This window comes from Cylas formicarius, unplaced genomic scaffold (assembly GCF_029955315.1).
Source record: "Cylas formicarius isolate icCylForm1 unplaced genomic scaffold, icCylForm1.1 PGA_scaffold_9__14_contigs__length_23061073, whole genome shotgun sequence".
In the NCBI taxonomy this organism is placed as follows: Eukaryota; Metazoa; Arthropoda; class Insecta; order Coleoptera; family Brentidae; genus Cylas; species Cylas formicarius.
In genome coordinates, this window is record NW_026844365.1 from 5128197 (window position 1) to 5149812 (window position 21616).

At 36.1% G+C, this 21616-nt stretch overlaps 1 protein-coding gene across 1 annotated transcript in view; it reads left to right on the forward strand.

Moving 5' to 3' along the window:
* Positions 1–20165, forward strand: part of LOC132707211 (nuclear pore complex protein Nup153-like) — a 28449-nt gene extending 8284 nt beyond the window's left edge. Inside the window, exons 6-11 of the mRNA XM_060678959.1 lie at positions 1848–2171; positions 4444–4687; positions 6519–6834; positions 12258–13008; positions 13951–14060; positions 16634–20165. Coding sequence (XP_060534942.1) covers positions 1848–2171; positions 4444–4687; positions 6519–6834; positions 12258–13008; positions 13951–14060; positions 16634–16709 — 1821 coding nt within the window. The 3' untranslated portion in view covers positions 16710–20165. The remainder of the gene's footprint in view (positions 1–1847; positions 2172–4443; positions 4688–6518; positions 6835–12257; positions 13009–13950; positions 14061–16633) is intronic.
* The last annotated feature ends 1451 nt before the right edge of the window (positions 20166–21616 follow it).

Here is a 21616-nt window from a genome sequence, read left to right on the forward strand (position 1 = left end):
TATAGCTATTTACCAAAAAAAAAAAAAAATACGTAGTTGAATTCATTTCATTATGATTAATTGTTATATAAAATTCTCTTCGCATAATAATAAATGTCAATGATATTAGCTACAACTGATTTTTTTGGAATGTTTTGATAAGACAAAAAAAAATATTACGATTTTAATTTTGGCAAATTGGCATAGAGATCAATCAATGATTTTCACTGATTTTTGATTTTTGTCCATTTTGATCCGATTTAGTGATTGAAACCCAAATAAACGACGCGAAAAGAACCTCAACAAACAATGGATTGTGTTTGCCGTTTTCGTCGTCGCTTCGTCTTAGATAACGATAACTATTAATGAGTGCTTACATGCCAATGGCAGCTATCGGAACTGCTTTTAAAAGACAACCAACCAAAACTCCCTAATAACGATTTTTTTTACAGCTTTTTTACTACTACCTATTTTTCTACGATTGGCGGGGATCTATTGTAACAGTCGTTTTGGTCATCGCTGATCATTCATCCTTTCGACGTGACCATACCATTTCAACCTTTTCCATTCTATAGTTTCCAAGGTGTCAATATCTATACCCATTTGCTCTCTGATACCAGTATTTCTCTCCCTTCTGATTAGCTGGCAGCATCTGTGCCAACAATTCATTTCCATAGCTTTTTGTTTTGGAGACTTTTTTTATTTGTTACCCAAAGCTCTGAGGATATATCTGAGGATATTGTAACAATTTCGATGATATTTTCATATATTCTAACTTTGATGTTGGCGTAATGCGGTATTACCTTATGCAATTCTAGTTGCTATTTCTTTTGCATTATGACCATCATTTGTTATTCATACACCTAAGTATTTGTAACTATCACCTTTTTTAATTTGTGTGCCTCTTAATTCTAAATGTCGTCCTCTCCATTTCCCACCACTACATACTCTGTTTTTGATGGGTTAATCGTTAAATCACACTTGCTATATTCTAGCAAATATCTTCATCTTCTGCAAATATTACTTCGTCATCTGCGAAATGAAGCTTGTGTTCTCCAATTGGAATACTCATCGGTTTACATTTTTTTTTGCCAGATTTGCAAGACCCACTCCAAATAGATCTTAATGAGTGTAGGCGCAATGCAACAGTCTTGTCGAAGTCCTTTGGTCACCTTTATCTTTCTGGTTACTTTTTGCCCAATCTTTATTAGCCTCGTCATATCGTCGTATAACTCCTTCACTGCATTAATGTGTATTAGTGGAATTTTCTTGTCTTCTAATACTTGCCACAGCTTAACTAATGGGACGCTACGTACGTACGCTTTTTAAAGATCAATAATTACCCTATGTGCCTCCATATTGTGTTACAAATCGTCCCTAATGTTTGTTTTGGGGTAGACACGTTATCTATACAAGAACGCCCAGCACTAAAAGCCCTTTTGATCTTCAGCGTCTTCCCAACACTCTTCAATTCTAACTTCAATACTAAGTTTTTATAGGGAAGTTTGACATTTGGAGGTTAGGTTTACTCAGTTAGGTTTTGGCGAAATAGTGCTGTTTGTGTTTTTTATGATAAATGGATGTCGGAAAATTGATTTGATGATGGGTCTTATCGAATTCATGTCCACTTCCCCCGGTCCTGAAGCCTGGGTGTGTTTTTTAATCTCTTCTGGTGTTATTTCAGTTTATTCGCAGTAGGAAATATCATGTTTTTCGTGGGTGGATATCTAGAAATTCTGCTCGGTCTTCTGTCAACATAATATTCTACCCGTCTTTCCCGAGCGATCAAGTTTAACCTAGCATATTCTTTGCTGTCTGTTCTGTTGTGAGTGAAATAACGGGTGCAAAAAGCGATAATTGCTTCGCAGGCGTGTATGGTGCGCAACAATTCGTCGACGGACAAGTGCGTCTGTTGCGAGACGCCCAGGCCCGGCGCCGTCCCCGACGACCCCACCAAGGCGCCGACGATTTTCAGTTTCGGCGTCGACAAAACGACGGCTTCCGGTTTCACGTTCGGTGTGCCGCCGCAGACGCAGCTTTCTTCTAACGGCGCAGCTTCCGTTTTCGGGGTTAAACCGCCGCCGACGAGCGGGCCGCCATCTTTCAGCTTCGGCCTTCCAACGCGGGCCACGGGCGAAGCACCACCCAAACCGGATCCTTCGGTAGCGCCCGAGAAGGAAAAAAAGAGCGAGGTATACTTAGACCAGAAATATAGTGCGTTTGCAGGCGATAAATGATTTCGTCTTTTATTACCAAATCATCTCAATCATACGGGGGTGATCTCAAGATTTTTTGTGGTCTTTATTACAATGTTTTATTTTTAATAACCCCAGAAGTTGGTTTTTCATGTAACTCTCTTTAAAAATTTTCTTCTTTATTTGAAGAAGTGTTTGGAATTTTTCTAATTTTGGCTAAATGATATCATGCATCCAATACAATAACAGTATTTGGCTATAGTGTTTTTAACAGTTTATTTTCAAACCATATTTTTATGGTAACGCACACTTGAATCTTTGACGTTTTTGGCAAACAAAAATTAGTCATCTCCCACCCAACCATTTTTGTACCCAGCATGAATAACTACGAAGGCGGCACGTTTACGTGTTACTCTTATCACCTCATCCTTTTTTTTTTATATTGTCGTCAGTGTCGAACCACGTTTCCATTAAATACACTTTAAATAATCCACCCTCCATTGCGAAATTCTTGAGATTGAGATTCCATTAGCAGTTGCAGTTTATTTCTTGAAACTGAAAATCCATTTTCTTCAAAAAAGTACGTAACGACTCTTTGGCACAACTAATGTTTAAATCTGTTAGTACTTTTTTATGCAGTTCTTCTAGGGTTAGAAAAAAAAAATCACTTTATAAGCGTCGTAGATTATACGCCTCATTAAATTTGCGTGTTACTCTTTAATAACTCACTTTCCTCTGGACTATCCCATTTGCAACAATTTTTCTTACAGCTGGCTTCGGAACTTTGGTCTCGTGTCACTCGTTACTTTCGACAAATTTATGAAATCGAAACTGGTAGCCAGAAAAAATAAAATTTCTGGAAAACAATTAATTTGATCGACAAAATTATTTTACCAGGAGACGCGGAAGATTCGGTACTATAACTTTTATTTCAAACATTTTCTCGATTATGTACAGGGTTTTTCAATTATAGACAAAAATCTAAGAGACCCTGAAAATTGTTCTTTTTCAGAGTAAATTATTAGCCGCAAATCAAAATTCGCCAAAAATATGGGCAATTTGTTTAAATGCATCAAGAGCTTGCGGTTTTCGTCTATCACATACACTATTTGAAAAAATCCAAATGAAAATCACCATTTCTGGCCCTCAATCTAAACGCGATGACGTCATTTACAATTACGACGTACTGCATGGTTTCAGAAAACAGGTATTTTTTTAAAAACCATTTGCTCTAAATTCTAAAACTTCATATACCAACAGAAGTGGGAAATCCATTATGGGCAAAAAATCTAAAAGATCCTAAAAATTTCTGTTTTTGTGGGTAAATTATTATTAATAAAATCGCTATTTTTTGTAAAAATTTTAATATTTACCAAACTTTGCCGTAACTTTGAAGTTCGGCGAGACGTGAAAGACAGTTTATACAGAGGGCATGCACAAAAAAATGACATCGATATTGCGAGAGTTCCATAGTGGCCCGCAGGAGCGCGATAAAAAAAAGAATGTTTCCCTGTAGGGCACAAAGACTTAAAAATAAAAGACTGCGTAGTGGCTTCGTTGTAGAGTGTGTAACGCATAGTACGGGGCAGACGATTCGCACTGCCACGATTTTTCGAAATCGATCTTGTTTTTACTGCTGCTCTTACTTTCTTTTCTGAATTTGTTATAAAATTGTAAACATTCAAAACAATTTGTTTAGCAGCCGAAGACATACGGATCCGTTTTTTTTATTTGCTGAGGTAGTTCGTCTTCTAAATTGTCATTCGTCTTCAAATTCTGCGTTGTTTTTTAAAGTGTAAAAAAACAGGAACCTTCAAACAATGTTAATTTGTAAGATTCTAATAAATATTTGTTTTCTTATGACGTACCTTTTTCTACCGCGAACATAATCTATAGTCTTAAAAAAGACTTGTTTTTTATAACTCGAAGAGCTATGTAGCAAACACAAAAATTCAAGAAGAAGAATGTTGTTAATCGACAGGCACACAAGACAAAAATGATTATTTTCAAACTTACCAGTAAGATAAATAGAGTACCCCTTGAACTATCCATTGAAAACGGCATCGTAATATATACGGCCCATTTACGTTTCAAATAAAAATGTCCAAGTTTCTATAAATATTCCTTACGGTCCATCTCATGCAAGACCTATTTAATGGGATGGGTTTTACCACGGTCCTGCGAAGGTCTGCGGTTGAGGTACTGTAAAATACTTGAAACATCAAAGCAAAGAATGCACTATATTTTTGGTCGTATTATAACCTCCCAGGTGGCGCCTCTGTCGACGACGAGCTTCGGCGGTCTGACGCCCAAATCGAGCGAGCCTCCCGCGGTTAAGGAAAAGCAACAAGCAACGGGTGAGGCCGAGGACAACAGGTCGAGCCCCACTCCGAAGGTGGCGGTCGACAAAGGTTCAACGGAAACGCAGAGGGTGAACCCGCTCTTGAAATCCGGTGAGAAGTTGCCCGAGAAGGCGGTACCGGCCGCTGCCGGATTTTCGTTTGGAACGCCAGGTAAGATTATAAAATGCCACTAAAAAAAAAGCAAAACTGCGCGTATTATTAAAAAGTCGATCGTAGGAGCTAAGTTGATTAATAGTTCATTATTTTTAGTAGATGTGTTAATTGTTTGATTCGTCACAAAACCGTATCAATCGTAAAAATGATTAAAGATGTCTCACTATACAGGGTGTTTCAAAAGAAACGAGCCATAGAATGCGAGTATATCCTTTGCATCTAAATATTTTGATTTGTCCAATCAGCCTATCTGGTAAAGTCAATTTAAATTTAATTTCTGATATGACAGATTTTTGCTTGCCGATCGGAAAGCAGCAAATGCTGGACTGGTGTGAAATGATAGGGCTAAAGACTTTCTCGTTTTATTGTTCTAAAGATTGACGCAAAACTTACTCTTCCAAATATTTTTATGTGGATCATCAGCTCCAAGGATTGTATCGTTTTTGACGAATAGACGGAACCATTGGGCATAAACGCACACTATAACTCTCATTTCTCGATTTAAAAGCCTATTATGCGTGGTTGAACGAAACAAACGAAAAATAAATACAAATAATAACTTTCAAATATTACATAACTGTCAAAAATGGACGTCTAATGTGATTTTAATTGTTTGCTTAACAAAGTAGAAGAGAGAACATCTACCATACCGCACCTAGTAGTATACTTCTTTTTTAAATAAAAATATCTAGTAATAAATCAATAATTTCCACTAATTGTATTGGTACTTAAAATACCCAAAAATAGCCCTGTTTTATTAGAAATTACCTTTTGTGTCTGTATTTTTAATAATAAATAAATATAAATATAAATAAAAAATAAATAAAAAACGAAAAAAAAAAACTAAGTTTCCTACATATATTTACATATTTTGATACAAAGAATATGCTGGTATTCTGTGGTCTATTCATTTGGTTCTCAGGACGCGGGGGCGACGTAACGCACAATGTAAATAATTATAAATAAATATAAATAAGCCTGTCTTATTAGAAATTACATTTTTGTGTCTGTATTTTTAAGTAATAAAAAACGAAGAAAAAAAACTAAGTTTTCTACATATTTACATATTTTGATACAAAGAATATGCTGGTATTCTGTGGTCTATTCATTTGGTTCTCAGGACGCGCGGGCGACGTAACGCACAATATAAATAAATATAAATAAGCCTGTCTTATTAGAAATTTCATTTTTGTGTCTCTATTTTTAAGTAATAAAAAACGAAAAAAAAACTAAGTTTTCTACATATTTATATATTTTGATACAAAGAATATGCTGGTATTCTGTGGTCTATTAATTTGGTTCTCAGGACGCGAGGGCAACGTAACGTACAATATAAATAATTATAAATAAATATAAATAAGCCTGTCTTATTAGAAATTACATTTTTGTATCTGTATTTTTAAGTAATAAAAAACGAAAAAAAAACTAAGTTTTCTACATATTCACATATTTTGATACAAAGAATATGCTGGTATTCTGTGGTCTATTCATTTGGTTCTCAGGATGCGCGGGCGACGTAACGCACAATGTAAATAATTATAAATAAATAAATATAAATTTTAAAAATTATGAACCCATCAATTAACACAAAAAAATTTGCCAGTCAATTCTGCAACCCTAGATATTATATGAAATATTTTGGGCTTACTTAAACAGACTTAGTCCAGCAATAATCTGGACCGCACAGTATATCTTACTTAACTGATCCCGCAGCACAAAATATTTACAGTATCAACTGAAATTTTCAATATCAAACAGCGTTAAAAAAAAGCAACTCTCACATTGTAGTGAATAAATCTTGTTTAATGAAAATGTCTTTTTATTTCAGCGCCATCTTCTCAGACAACGGCGTCCACAAAAAACCAAACGCCCGCGGAAAACGACAGTCTCCCAGCAAAAAATTCTAAGCCCGTGGCCATTGCGACGCCGGCATCGACGGGACTCTTCAGCAGCCCGCCAAGGTTCAGTTTCAAACCTCCGTCGGCTGATAGTAAGGAGGAAATAAAGTTGACGAGTTCGCCGAGCTTCACTTTCACTCCCACCAAGAGCAAAACGATTTCGACGTCTCTTTCGAGCCAGATTGCGTCTCCAGCCACCGTGACCGATAAACCAAAGGCCCCGTCGTTCAAATTTGGATCCGCGGAGTATGTATATAGTCTGAGAGCCAGTGGGCGGCTACCTGCGTGTATTCGACCAGACCTGGGTTTTTGTACACTGAGGCCCCCATACCTACTATACATGATGTGGGGACCCACTAAGTCCAAAGCGGTGGGGGTGAGACAGATATTGATTTTTGGCGAATTTTGAAATCTTAAAATATATTATTGTTATTGTTGAAAAATAATAGTGGCAGACCATTAGCACGCGGTTAACATTATGGCAGACAGTTTTGAAAATGCTCAAAAAAATAGAATTTTGAAAGTATTTGACCCGATCTGCCATTGAGATATATTATTCGTTATAGTCTTAAAAGCTTATATTAATAACTGCAGACGTTTTGATTGATTGAGTACACTCCTCAATAGATAAAATCTTCACTATTACCCGGTCAGATGTATACGTATTATGATCGCTGTTTTACATAAATTTAACTCATTTGAAATTAATTTTATCACTATATGTATAGTAATTAATTCTTCTCATGTACTTTATATACTAAACTTTATAAGATTGATAATAAATGAAGTAGATATATTGCGAAATGACCTGAAATCTTGGGGTATAATGCAAGTAACAAAAAACAATTCAAATCTGTATTTCATTTTTTTTTTTTTTAATTTATTTAAGACAAAATTTTGAAAGGTGTCTGAGTCATATTTGTCGCAGGTTAACTCTTCTTCATCATCCATTGAATCGGACTCTGTAAAAATAAACCGTAAATTGTAAAATATAGATAATTAGTAATATTGATCCGAATATATTTGATAAAGAATTAATTTTTATCAACTTACCAGGGACATTGGTAATTAAGTCGATAACAAAAGATTGAAGTTGATATCTCCATCGAACTATTTAAAGACAAATGTGTTGCCCTGCTCAAGCCAACCATCCGAAGCTTTGTAACTACTCACGGTATTACAGAGGGTCCTTCCGCCAACGACTGATCTAATTCAGCGCCAATATCTTTTTCTACGACTTCATGTGTCTCAGAAACGTTTACGTCTTATACAAAATTATCAAGTACTATTGTATCATCAGTTATTGAGCTATCGGCTAATGTTGATGGTTGCTCGGTTACAGACGACGACGTAGTGGGCTGTAATACAGCTTCTTTGTTGAGATCGGTTGCAATTTTTTTTTTAAGCCGTAAACGCTTCGTAACAATTACTGTGATATACAGAATCAAAAATTTCGACCGGTAGAATTATTTCATTGTATTTTAATTTATAATGTTTTCTTAACCTCAAAATTTGTCGACATTTTCCATCTCTCTCTCTCTTTTGAAAATGTCAATAATTTCTCAGTCTTTACTGTGGCACAAAAAACACACTTCACTAGTTTAATTAAAGAAAAATAACATAAAGCAACACTGTGTATTTTATTAAATTCACTAAACACGCGGCATCTGTATAGAGATTCACAAACATACTGAAAACATCTGACAAAAACCGTTAGGTTGGGATTATAATTATCAGATATAAACCCTAAATTATTTAAGTGGTAGTAGCTATAAAATAAAACGCTATAAGCTGGAATAAGTAGAATAGTAATACATAGGAGAAAGAAAAAATATAGCTACATGCAGTGTATGCATACATCTGTCCGGGTAGTAGTAAAGATTTTCCTATCTACCGAGGACTGTACTCAATAAAAACGTCCGCAGTTATTAATATAAGCTTTTAAGACTATAACGAATAATATATCTCAATGGCAGATCTGGTCAAATACTTTCAAAATTCTATTTTTTTGAGCATTTCCAAAAGTGTGTGCCATAATGTTAACCGCATGCTAATTGTCTGCCACTATTATTTTTCGACAATAATAATAATATATTTTAAGATTTCAAAACGGCAACCGTGGTCAAATATATTTAAAATTCGCCAAAAATCAATACACGTGTCACCTGCGCAGCACCTGGGTCCAAATAAATGCTCCTTCTCTTTTAAATGTATAGTATTCTTCAATAATAGTCTATTACAATATCGTTAAATTCGAAAATCGCATGAACAATAAATAAAAATTAAAAAAAATTGTGACACACTTTGACACTTAACTATTTAAATTTTAATTTATGAAAAGATTGTTATTATTGATACTGGTCTAAAATAGTTTGCCTCGTTTATTAAACTTTTTTTATAAGCTGAAAGGTTCCTAGAAATTTTCAATCACGATACATTCTATTTCGTTTATAACGATTCTAATAGTGTTTGCATTTAGACCATACTAGTGTTTACTTTTTGTTTTATAATAATCTGTAAGTATGTTCCAAAATTTACATAAAAACGCATCTCCATTAGATTTAGTACGACACCACAAATAACGCAAAAAAAAAAATTATGCCTTAAAATTGTCATTTAAGTAAACTAACAGCCAGCGTTAATCAAGAGGTTCTTAACAGTTGCTTAGGTTTTATTGGTGGATACTGGCAGAATACCTTAGATATCTGTTTACTACTCTCAACGTATAAGATGACACTTTTTTTGCAAAGTCTGGGTGAGTCTCTGTGTACCTGCCCCGAATCGTTCTTTAAACCCAAGAATTGACAGTGATTAATTATGTTTATATCAGTTTTATTTATTTTATTTTTTTTCCTCAATTTTACATTTTTTGTTGTGCTTTAAAAATGTTCAAACCAATTTTTTATAATACAGTGAACGCGCTATATAAGCAACTCATTTGAACTAATTTCGATGAAAACAGTTTCTTATTGGGAAAAGTTGCTTATAAGGAAAAAACCAATATATTCCTTCTACAGAAATACATAATTTGTCCAACAAGTGCAAGATATTGTTCACGAAATCCCTCCAAAGTCGATTAGGGCCAATGCGGGTGTCCTTAATGTCTCTGATGGTCTACTCGGTGGAGTTGTCCACGAAGATGTCTGCTATAAGGTCTACATGTTTGAGTTGCTGTTGAGTCAACAGAAACTCTAAAATAACATAAAAAATTGCACTTCTACATATCATTATTTATTAATTAAAATTTATATTCATTCACTAAATTTTAGAGTGATCACTGGATTACAGACATAAATAGTTTCTAAATATCTATAATTAATTATTTTTTAATTATAATTAAAATTTTTAATTTTTTCTACTTGATTCCAAAATAATTTTGGAAATTAGAAACTTGAATCATATAATAACTCAAATAAAGCGTTCTTTTGTTTATAATTAATTGCTAATTAATGTAAAAATAATAAATCCTAATTTAGAAATGGTTTGATGTCAATTATAATGGACATTTACTTTCACAGCTCTATAACTTAAAAGCTGTTGGTCGGGGAGAATGTACGCATAGGAACTTTTTGTAGCAAATTTTATGTTCTACAAAAGCTATACACGCGTTTTTCCCAAAAAAAAATTCCTCACGTCGAAATATCAAGTGAAAACCGGGAAAAAAAATTCTGTGTTATTCAAATAGAAAAATTAATTTTTAAATGAGCCAAGCCGTTATTGCACTTAAAGCCTTTTAAAGTCTGTTCGTAGATATAAGAAAGTGACTAACTGATACAAATTAAGGAAAGACCCGGGCAAGCTGTAAGAATGAAATATGACCGAACAGGTCCGTACTTTGCTTAGAATTTAATTATTTGGGGTTTTGTTAGGAAAGATACTAAAGAATATTTATGTATTTGTGTATGTATTTATGTTTAAATTTAAAATAAAATTACAAATTATTTTTATTACCTACTTAAATTACCTAAATTATTCACATAATATATCAGTATCACTATCGCTATCATCGCCTGTTCTAATTATCATTTGCAATATGGATATACGATTGTTTTGCTTTTTCTATATGTTTAACAGAATTTGCCCAACTTTGTGGAGGGATGTTAAAAACTTCGGTTTCTATAAGTTTGAGGACATTGGAGATAACACTGGGAAAAACATTGTTACGACGAATGGCAGATTTCAGTTGGTGCCGAACATGTTTATTGGAATTAAATATACAGTGGCAAGGTGGAAGCCTTAAAACTGTATGCCTTAGATTTTTTGCATAATTATCGCAGACGTATTCCGTTTGTAGGTTCAAACTTTGTAGAACCTCAATTAATTACTTTTTGGTATAATCTTCGTGGAGGAAGGGGTTTTAGTCAACTGTGATAATTTGCATTCTTCATTACAATGACGCTATTAGGAGGAATGTTTGGAACTAGTTTGTTTTTAAACCAACTTTCAAATAAATCAGCGGTGGTGTCTTCATGGTAATCCAGAGAAGACTTTTTAATATTTTTCGCAAACAAAGTCCATTTGGAATCCAACCATCTTTAGAGCCAGCATGCAAAATAGTTATTCTTTTACCTCTTTTTGATGGCGCGTTGGTTTTACACTTATCAGTTGAGTCGACCCAACCGTTCTCCGGGGTATCTTAAGTGTCGCACCAGGTTTCGTCCACGTAAATAATTGACCTTTGTTGTTCTCTGTAAATCCTAATTTTTTCTACATATTCCAGTCGCCATTTCCGAATTCTAAAAGATTCTATTAAAACTTGCCTTGTGCCAACTTTTTTAAATCTAAAAGCTATGGGTTGAATACATTTAAATAAGCCAGTTCTGCCACATTTAACACCGGTTTCATCTTTTTCAAGCCTCCTAATTAACATATCTAATGTAGGCACGCCTTGTTCCTCGTATAACTGGTAAATTTTGCGCCGTATTATATCTTGATCACTTTCATCTACACTCGAGAAAATATCAGCGTCGCTTCGTTTTTTCCTCGCTGAAATGGGATTATTCACAATTTTCCATACAGTTGATGTTGGAATTTTCGTCAATGTCGCCGTTTCTTCTAAAGATGCTTGCTTGCTGGCACCACGTTCAATGAGAGTCAAATAACCATTGTTTATAACTTCCTTAGTCACAATAGAATAGTGTTTTCTACATTTGGACGGGAGCATCTCTTGAGATACACTAGGTTCGCACATACAACAACACACGCTCTATTACACACGAAATAAGAATAGAATGATTACTAATAAACTTGAACTAAATAGTATACCAAACCAATGAATATTAAACACGGATAGATATAAAACTATTTTTTATTACGGACCACAATTTTACCTGAATTTAAATTCCGAAACTTTAGGTAATAATCATGTTGCGTTGTATGTTAATGACCACCCTTGGATAATCCGTTCAAAAGCAATTGGTCACTTTCTTATATCTATGAACAGACCATACCCGGCGGCATAATTTTTTATAAAGTATCGGTTTTTCAGGTAGCACAGAGAAAAAAAAATATCGCCTAAAAATGAAGCACCCTAATATATATGTGTCGGAATATGGTAATATTGATAAAGGCACGGTGTTGCCGAAACAGCAGTCATAAAGCATTAAAAACTGTGAAAATCTGAACATTTTTTGTTCTAATTTACTTAGTAACAATTGATTTGCTTTCAGCTCATCGAGTCTGAGGCCCACGGTCAATTTTAACAAACCGGCGGACCAGGGGGGAATGGCGTTGTTCGGCGGTCCGGCTGCGACCCCTCCGAAGCCGTTCGCTTTCGGGTCGTCGAGCGTCGCGGCGCCGGAACCGGCGAAAACCCCCGCGTTTTCCTTCTCCGGCACCGCGCCCGCCGAAAATAAACCCGCCCCTTCGTATTCCTTCGGGAGCGCGTCGGCGGCGCCTCCGGCTTCCGAACCGGCCAAGACCCAATCGTTTTCGTTCGGCCAGTCCAATTCCGTTCCCACGTTCGGTCAGTCGTCGGCGTTCGGTCAAAACGCAACTTCGGTATTCGGGCAACCCGCCTCCAACACCGGCCCCGCCTCCTTCGGGCAGTCGACTTCCGCCGTTCCCGCATTCGGTTCGATGAGTTCCGCCACCCAGCCAGCATTTGGTCTTACGAATTCGACCGGTCAGCAGCAGTCGAACGTTTTCGGTCAGACGAACTCGATCGGCGGGTTCGGACAGACGAATTCGGCGACCGCGGTCCAACAGCCCGCCGGTTTCGGCCAGACTGCGGCGCCGTCTTTCGGTTTCGGCGCCAAACCCGCCGAAACTTTCAACCAGACCGCGACGGCGCCCCCCAACGGCGTGTTCAACTTCGGTTCCGGCGCGATGGCGTCGAATCAGACGACCGGCTTCAGCTTCGGCGCCGCCAACGCGGCCGCCCCTCCACAAAATAGCGGCTTCAATTTCGGGAGTTCGCCGGTGAGTGCGCTTTGTCTCCGAATATAGGGAACGCTACAAATGGCCGAATATCCCGAACGACGTTCGGTCCCGTTTCGGAAAGTCTCGGTGACAGTCGATACTAGATAGGTATAATCCGAATACGAATTAGGAAAACGGTGCTTGTTACTTTCGAAAAATCACAAGTCCTATAGGGAAAAAAATGATGAGCGTCAAAAAAAATTTTTTTTTTCTGTTTTTCGTTCTCCGTTTCTGTGTAGACCTGGCATTAATTGGCTATATCTTTTGAACGGTTTGCAGCACGACCTTCAAATTTGGCTCCTTTTGGAGCCGTGCACGAGGTACACAAACCAGTAAAAAATGGGTCTGATCAAACTAAGGCATCCATCTTTTTTTTTTTTCGATTTTCATCGGTTTTTTGGACTTCGCTATGAAACCACGATGTGTCCGAAATTTGAGGCCATCCACTTGAAATTTGACACATATATTAAGTTTAGCTCCAGCGTGGGGGGTCGAGAAGTATTTTTTAGAAATTAAAAACCGCACTTGCAGGGTATCGAGAAAAAAAATCATTTCTCCAAGACGGTATATACACGATCGAAAAAATTCTTTAACCAAACGACGCGCAAGATCCGGATCAAATACCTTTATTCTTGACGATTTTTTAAAAATGTACAGGGTGCGTCGGTAATTTCCTGAAACTTGGTCTCTCGTTGTAATGAAGGCTGTGATTCTGTTGCCAGTTTTTTTTACATAGCTATATAGCCTGGACACATACTGTACAGGGTGATCGGGATATTCGGGAAGTATATTAGGCATGTTCCTCTACTTATTAGCCATTCGGGCACATTTTTCACAATTTTTGGGAAAGGTCCCCCAACAGTCAAAACGATATACTTTAAGACACGTTTTACCGTTCGCCCACGTTTTTTTAAAAAGTTTTAATGTATGTGATTTTTTCAGGCCGCCCCCGCCACGTCAGGAGGTTTTAGTTTTTCGGGAGCGCCTCCGACATTCGACGCCAACGCGAAACCTTCCTTCAATTTTACCGGCGGTTCGGGAGTGGCCTTTTCGTAAGTTTTGCAAACATGAGTTGTTTTTGTCATCATTGTGTACGCCAAACCGGAATAGACTATAGCTTAAACGGCTACACACCAAAGAAGTGGCGGCCTTTTTTTCACATAGTAGTATGCAAGTCTGGGAACTTGCTTTTTGGGGTGCCCCAAGGCTCTAGTCTCGGTCCTCTTAATTACACTACCTCAAGGCTATTATTACGTTCCTTCTACCGATTTTAATACTTGCATCGTTAGTTTTGATTTAACTCTCTTAAAGGATCTTTCTGAGCAACATTCCCTAACATGTAATGCACCGTACGTACACGACGCGCGTTTCGCCAATCAAGTTGGCATCTTCAGGAAAAGATTAAAACTAAATGTTCTATATATATATATATATATATATATATATATATATATATATATATATATATATATATATATATATATATATATACACATCGGGAAGTGGGAGGGGGAATTACGCACTGTCCACGCAACCAATCAGCGCGTATAATGGGCCAAATGGGATTGGACCTCTGTCATTGTTCAGTGCCTTATTCCCTCTCTTAACAATTTCTAAGCTTTCGTAGGCATTTAATTTTCTACTATTATTTACATGTTCAACTAATTTTAAGTTACTAACATCTACCTTATGATTATTGTTGAACATTTGTTCGCCTACACTTAATTTTTCTAATCTACCAAATTTTAAATGAGCTAAATGTTCCTTAAATCTAACATTAATCGATCTTTTGGTTTGCCTTACATATGACTTGTCACAATCGTTACGACATATTTCATAAATTCCCGACTTCTCAAGGGTATCTAGTTTATCCTTGGGATTACCCAAGAGATTTTTTAATTTTGATCCGGACGATAGACACTTTGAAGACCTGCGGCCCTGAAGATTCTATCAAGTCCACTTGTATATTGGGGAGAGAAGGGAATCGAGACTACTTTTAAATTTTCATTATCTGCTTGAAAAGTCGTTGATTTTTGAAGTTTGTTTTTAAATATAAATTTCCTAATTAACTTATCGATAAAACTATCTTCATAGCCATTGATTCTAGCCACCTTTTTTATAAGGCTTCTTTCCACCTCAAACCTCTCTTGATTTAAAGGAAATGTGACAAGTCTATGGATTAGAAAATTATAACTTGCCATTTTGTGTTGAAAAGCATGGTTAAAATCATCAATCAATCAAATCATTCAAAATTAAAAAATCTCTTGGGTAATCCCAAGGATAAACTAGAAAAGTCTGGAATTTATGAAATATGTCGTAATTATTGTGACAAGTCATATGTAGGGCAAACCAAAAGATCAATTAATGTTAGATTTAAGTAACATTTAGCTCATTTAAAATTTGGTAGATTAGAAAAATCAAGCGTAGCCGAACATATGTTCAACAATAATCATAAGGTAGATATTAGTAATTTAATATTAGTTGAACATGTAAAGAATAGTAGAAAATTAGATGCCTACGAAAGCTTAGAAATTGTTAAGAGAGGGAATAAGGCACGGAAGAAGTACAGAGGTCCCATCCCATTTAGCCCATTATACGCGCTGATTGGTTGCGTGAACAGTGCGTAATTGCCCCTCCCACTTCCCGATGTGTATATATATAGAGAACGTTTGTTCTATTAAGTTTAGTTTTAATCTTCTCCTGAAGATGCCAACTTGGTTGGCGAAACGCGCGTCGAGTACATAAAATTGAGTTTCGGCTTGTGGTAAAACGCGTTATTGTGTGTTAGTACAGTGCCGAAGTTTCCAGTGAAGAGCTGAAATGGGACTTATGCTAAATTCCGTAAGCGTTTATTCCCTGTAACGTTGTCATACTAAAAAATGCTCAAAGAAATTGTTGAACTTTTCAAAGTCTAAGTCTACTGTACTGTACTGTACTGTACTACACTACTATATTTAAAATCATCTGAACTGCTCCTGAGTTGATGACTGATGAATCGAACTTCTTCTCTTCGAAGCTTAACAGAAACTGCTCTGTACCTACGTACGTTTGTGTTTAGACGAGATTATTTGGTTGTTTGGATATTTCTATGGATTCTCATATTTTTCTTTGGTAGAATAATTGATTAAATAAGAATTTTAGTCTTATCGAATAAGACGGAATGGCAGCCAAAACGCCAGGAATGCGAATGAACTCCTACCCAAATGGTGAATATTCCTGGTGTCTCAAATAGCAGCAATGAACTTCTGGCGTGTCGAGCACCAGGAATGCTGTAAACCGAGTGTCTCGGGCACCGGCAGCTCGCAGAATTTCGGGCGCACGCTACAAGGAATACTTTTTAGATACAGGACGAAAAATGTGATGTAGGAGAAAAGAAAGCTATAACTACTAAACTTATCCGCTGTTGCCGAACTTAATCATAAAACCCATCGTAGACCAAACTAAAATTCAAACAACCAAACAATCTTAGCCGCGACTCGGATCGTTATTTTTCACCAATATGGGAATCGGTCGTTCCATGCAATATTCATGCTCCTCCTTTAGCCGCGCCCCTCTCAAACTGTAGGTACAGAGTAGAGTGCGAGCCAGTTTCAGTTTCGAGTTCAATTTCTAATTTGCTTTACAGGGCTCCTCCACCTACCGACGGGGGCCACCAGCCACGAAAGTTTAAGAAAGCTATAAGGCGAACGCAAGTGCGATAGTGAGACGGTTGTATGTAATATTGTGTCAATGACGGTACGAGTAACATTTTGGGATAGCCGAGGCCACGGGGCGATGCGGGGTAGTAACCAAACGGACGTAACATATACCTAACATTTTTCAAATAAAAAAAAAGCTAGTAACCATAAACGAGACGTCCGACTAAACTGTGTCCCGTCGATAAAGTCGTCCGTGTTTAAGGTTATCCGACATTTGAGGTTAAGAGAACAAAGAATCTTAATGATACGAGATAACGCACGAATGCGGGTGACGGATTTGTCGGATGCAGTTTCTCCGGCCCGATTTCCGTGTACTACTAGTTAGTGAAAATATTCGATGGCCATTTCTGAACATCGCCGATAGGGGGCGCGGGACCTTCGATGTTTCGAGAATTTCTACGGAAGGTCCGCCCCGGGTAAAGGTGTTCACAGATTGGTCGTGCGTCTTCTTACGTTTGTATTTTTGTACAGGAGAGCTCCAAGTTGAAGACCTATCGGAAATTTTTGTTATTTTTAAAATTTTGCCCCCCCCCCACCCTCTCAGCCTGATTTTTCACCCGCTAATTTTTTAAACGATTGTTTGATTTCGCAGAAGTAAATTATTAATGTGTTAAATTATATTTGTACAGTGTGTCCAGTTTTCGTTGTTATCGGGGGGCGTCTCGGTTACTTTTAAACAAATGAAACAAAAGATGCCGATTTCAAAACAGTCCCAGCCGGCTTTGTTTTTGAGACACTGGGAGAAAAGGAAACAATTTTCCATTTCGTGTATTCGATCTTTTTACATATATATAATTTCAATTTGATTTTGCAATTTAATACAGTTTTCAAATAAATCTATATTTCGACGTTTTACAAAAAAAAGAAATGTGTTTCCTACCTTAATTTTGTCCCAATTAACATTATTATTATTATTATTATTATTATTATTATTATTATTATTATTATTTTGTTGCAAAAAATGAAAATAATAACTGTCAGGAGCATAGAATAAAGGGTTTAGTGACATACTCAGATTTGTCATAAATGATATAATTTATAAGATGTAAGCTAAAGTTAGTTTTTTTTAATGGAGCACCCTGTATATATTATTATTATTATTATCAAATTATAAAAAAGTATGCGAAAAAACTGCTTAAACTGATTTACGCGGATAATTAAGTATCTAGCACGTAAAGTCCAGAATTCAGTGGCGTACTCGGATTTATTCAGGAAATAAAAATAAGGAAAAAAGTTCATATAAATGTATGTCCTGCAATGCTCGGTAGTGTGCTATCGCTAAAAAATAGAATAAATAGTTTTTTGTTATTTTTAAAGCAACTTTTCTGGATTTTTTCAAACTTGATAGGTATTATTCCTGCTTGTTTTTGTTTAACCTGTGGCGTTCGTGACATCGTTTTATTTATTTTAAGTAATAAAAAAAATGGCACATCGATGCTGATAAATTTATCTATTCTGTTCAGTGCTGCTCATAGTCTCTTCAGTTTTTCCGCAGAGACAAACCGTTTTTTCGACTTCTTTTTTAATTTAAATTAATATGGTCTCACAAACGCCGCTGGTTAAACAAAACCGAGTTTAACTAAGGTTCACAGTTGCTTTTCAGCGCCAACAATACCTACCAAATTTGAATGATTTTTTTTTCCAATATTTTTTCGCAATATACACCCTGTATCTTCGAAGCGAGGGACTTTGGAACACAAGTTTATATGAACTTTTTTACTTATTTTTTTTTCTGCCGAGTACGCTGTTCAGGCTTCCGCATTATGTTGTCCGTGTCCATATCATACAAGCTTTGCAATCATTTTTTTTTATACAGTAATCATAAAGTTAAAGTAATTATATCGTTAAGTGGAATAAACATCAATTATATGATATGCAAACGGCAGAATTTGCAATTTCTCCTTTTATCTCAAAAACAAAGGCGGCTACGATCGTTTTGGGGCAACACGAAAATTGATAACTGAGATGTCCCGCGATAACTACGAAAAATTGACGCGTGTTTGATAGCAAAAAATCTCACACACCGAGCGAATTCAACTCGGGAGCCTCTCTCTATCTCTCTCGCCCTAATTATGGGCGTCGTGGAAACACGGTCTGATCCATAGAATGTAGAATTTTATAAATATTGGTCTTTCGTGGACGTTTTTCATTGTGACGATGGAAATTTTTTTAGAATACGAATATGGACGCGTATGCACCCCGTAGTGGCGGCATAAGCGTTCGAACCGCCGATTGTCATGGCGTTTTTAACTGTGATATTCTTTTGGGTCAGGCCTCCCCCCCCCCCCTTACATTATATATATATATATATGAATATAATCTTAACCCGTTGTAGGTTTGATCAGTGACGGAACATTTTTAGCTAGCCAACCTTTTTTCAGTTAGGGACAAGTTGTAAATACTTATTTTAGTTTTTAGTCTAAGGCTACCGTTCTGAGAAAAGGTACTTTTCCTATATACCACGTATATTTTTATATCGCGAGTAGTAACCCTTCAACTTCATTCGAGCTAGGTGTTGTCTGTCGTACAAAGGGCGGTGAGTGTGATTGAAATTCTCCCGTCTGAATTACCATTTTGAGACCGTTTGAAAATTTCGAGATAGTCAGGGGAAACTGGTCGGTTTTGATCGGAGTATGTTATAGTAGCGCGCTAGCGAAACCCAATTACTATTTAAAGTAGCGGGGAGAGAGGAACATTGACGAACGGACCAATACGGTAATGATAGAAATACCTTTGACAATAATTAGTATTTTTTACGCCAGCGATTGGCGGAAAATGTAAAACGAAACGGAAACAAACGCATTTCCCGCAACAGAAATAACCTTGCACAAAAAATGACTTTATTATTAGGCAAAGTTTTTTTTTTTACTTCGAAATTTTTCTAAAAATGTGGTGAAAATAAGGCGGTCTGTAATGATAGCACGAAAAGGAACGCCCGTAATATTGATTTCGTTACCTTAAAAAATACTCATCGAGAATGCTGAACCGTTTTGTCCGCTAGCGTTTTGTCACTGTTCAAATGTTGAAGTAGACTCACTCCTTGTGATAAAGCAAATTGTTTCCCGACCGCGATGTATATTTTCTATATTGAAGGGTAATTATTTTTACGTGAGCAATTAAATACAAAAACGAATTGAAACCGCGCGAACGAAAGGAGTTAGACTGCTTCGAGGCGTGTAAATAGTATACCCATAACGTGGATTTGTTTGGCTGGAAATTTCATTTTCTCTTAAAGTAAATCCGAGGCAATGTATTTTTCAACACGTGGAATTTTCAGCCTTTATTTTTTTATTTATATTTTAATACCTACAATTCACGCAGACTTGGCCTAGTCTTATCAATCCTCGGGTAAGTTCAAATAGTTTTTTCGTGTCCGTATAGGCAGGCATTCCTATGTGAAAATTAAATTTTTTTTCGTTTTAAGCCAGATTTTGTTAAATACATGTTATATGTTTTTTGGTTAATAAATTAATAGTTAAGTAAAGTAATGTTTGTGATTTTGACATCTAAAGTGGCACTTTTCAGAACTCGACGGTATGAAATGAAGGGTACAGGGGGGAAAGGATGAGACTACTCTAGGACATGGTAAACAAAAATAGGATTTTGGAATGTAATTATTGCTAACTTTGACTAGAATACTCGTTTAACAGAATATACAAAAAATATATAAATTGTTAATACAAAAGTATAAAAAAGAAACTTACCAATACCAAAAAAAAATGGCAGTAAAGATGAAGGTCCACATTCTAGATACGAATGTCCGCGAACAGGAAAAACCATTTTGATTGTGTTGTCTTTGAACAAAATGAACAATATAATGTGACATTCTAAACACCTGGAAATTTTTATTTTGTCCACGGCATGAATCACAACATATTGTAAGCTTTTTGACATCAAAATCCAGACGGTTAAAAATCCCATAAGCACCTTTTTTCTTAAAACTTCAGTATAAGTATAGAAAAGAGCTTCAGAGATAGAAAGGACATGTAAACATAAATTTTAAAACTTCAAAACTCGATTTTTTAAGTTCCCATTTTTTTACCTAGATGTCGCTAGGGCTGAGATTTCAGATGCTTTGTTTATACCGTCGATGTCACCGCTTTGCGAATTTAATTGTCTTGTGTGGATCATTTAACGACTTTTTGTTGTTAAGTGCAGCTGTGTGACGCTTGAAAACTGCTATGATCAGTTTGATATTTGTTTGTGTTATTTCAGAAGCTTGGATTCATACCGAATAATGTATTAAAACTTTGTACAATTCTTAAACTGTTAGCCCTAATTCCCGAATTTATTCTCCAGTTGGTACCTTTGACCAACTCATTCTATCTGCATTAGCTGCTCTGTTGTAATCTTTTGTGGTGTGTAGTTTGTGAAAAATGATGCAACAGCAACATCTTATGAAGGAATCCTTTTTTACCGTATTTAGAGTGCAAAATTAAAGCTGGACGATATTTTTACATGCCTTCAATCTAGCGAAATTGACTATTCCTAATTTTACTTGCAAAATATAGTAATACTTTTTTCGCCAGAGGTCTCGTCGATAAAATGAATACAAGAAAGGTTAGGCCGAAGAAAAATATATCCTATCCTATATAACAGAAAATCCTCAAATATTAGTGTAGATCATGGACATATTTGATCATTTTTTTTTATATAATATAATTTGTCATTCAGAAAGACCCCATGGTTTCTAAAATTTTTCTACAAAATCTTTTTTTTTGTCATAATAAATGACAAACTAATTACCTCAAAATCTTATTTCTATGATCAAATTTAAAAAAATTGACACTTTTGGTTAATGTTTTAAGTTAACACTGAATTTGTATAACTCGAGCGCCATCTACCTTGAGATTTATGAAACGTCTAGCGAATCATGTTAAAAATACGTCATCTGAGTACTATTTACAAAC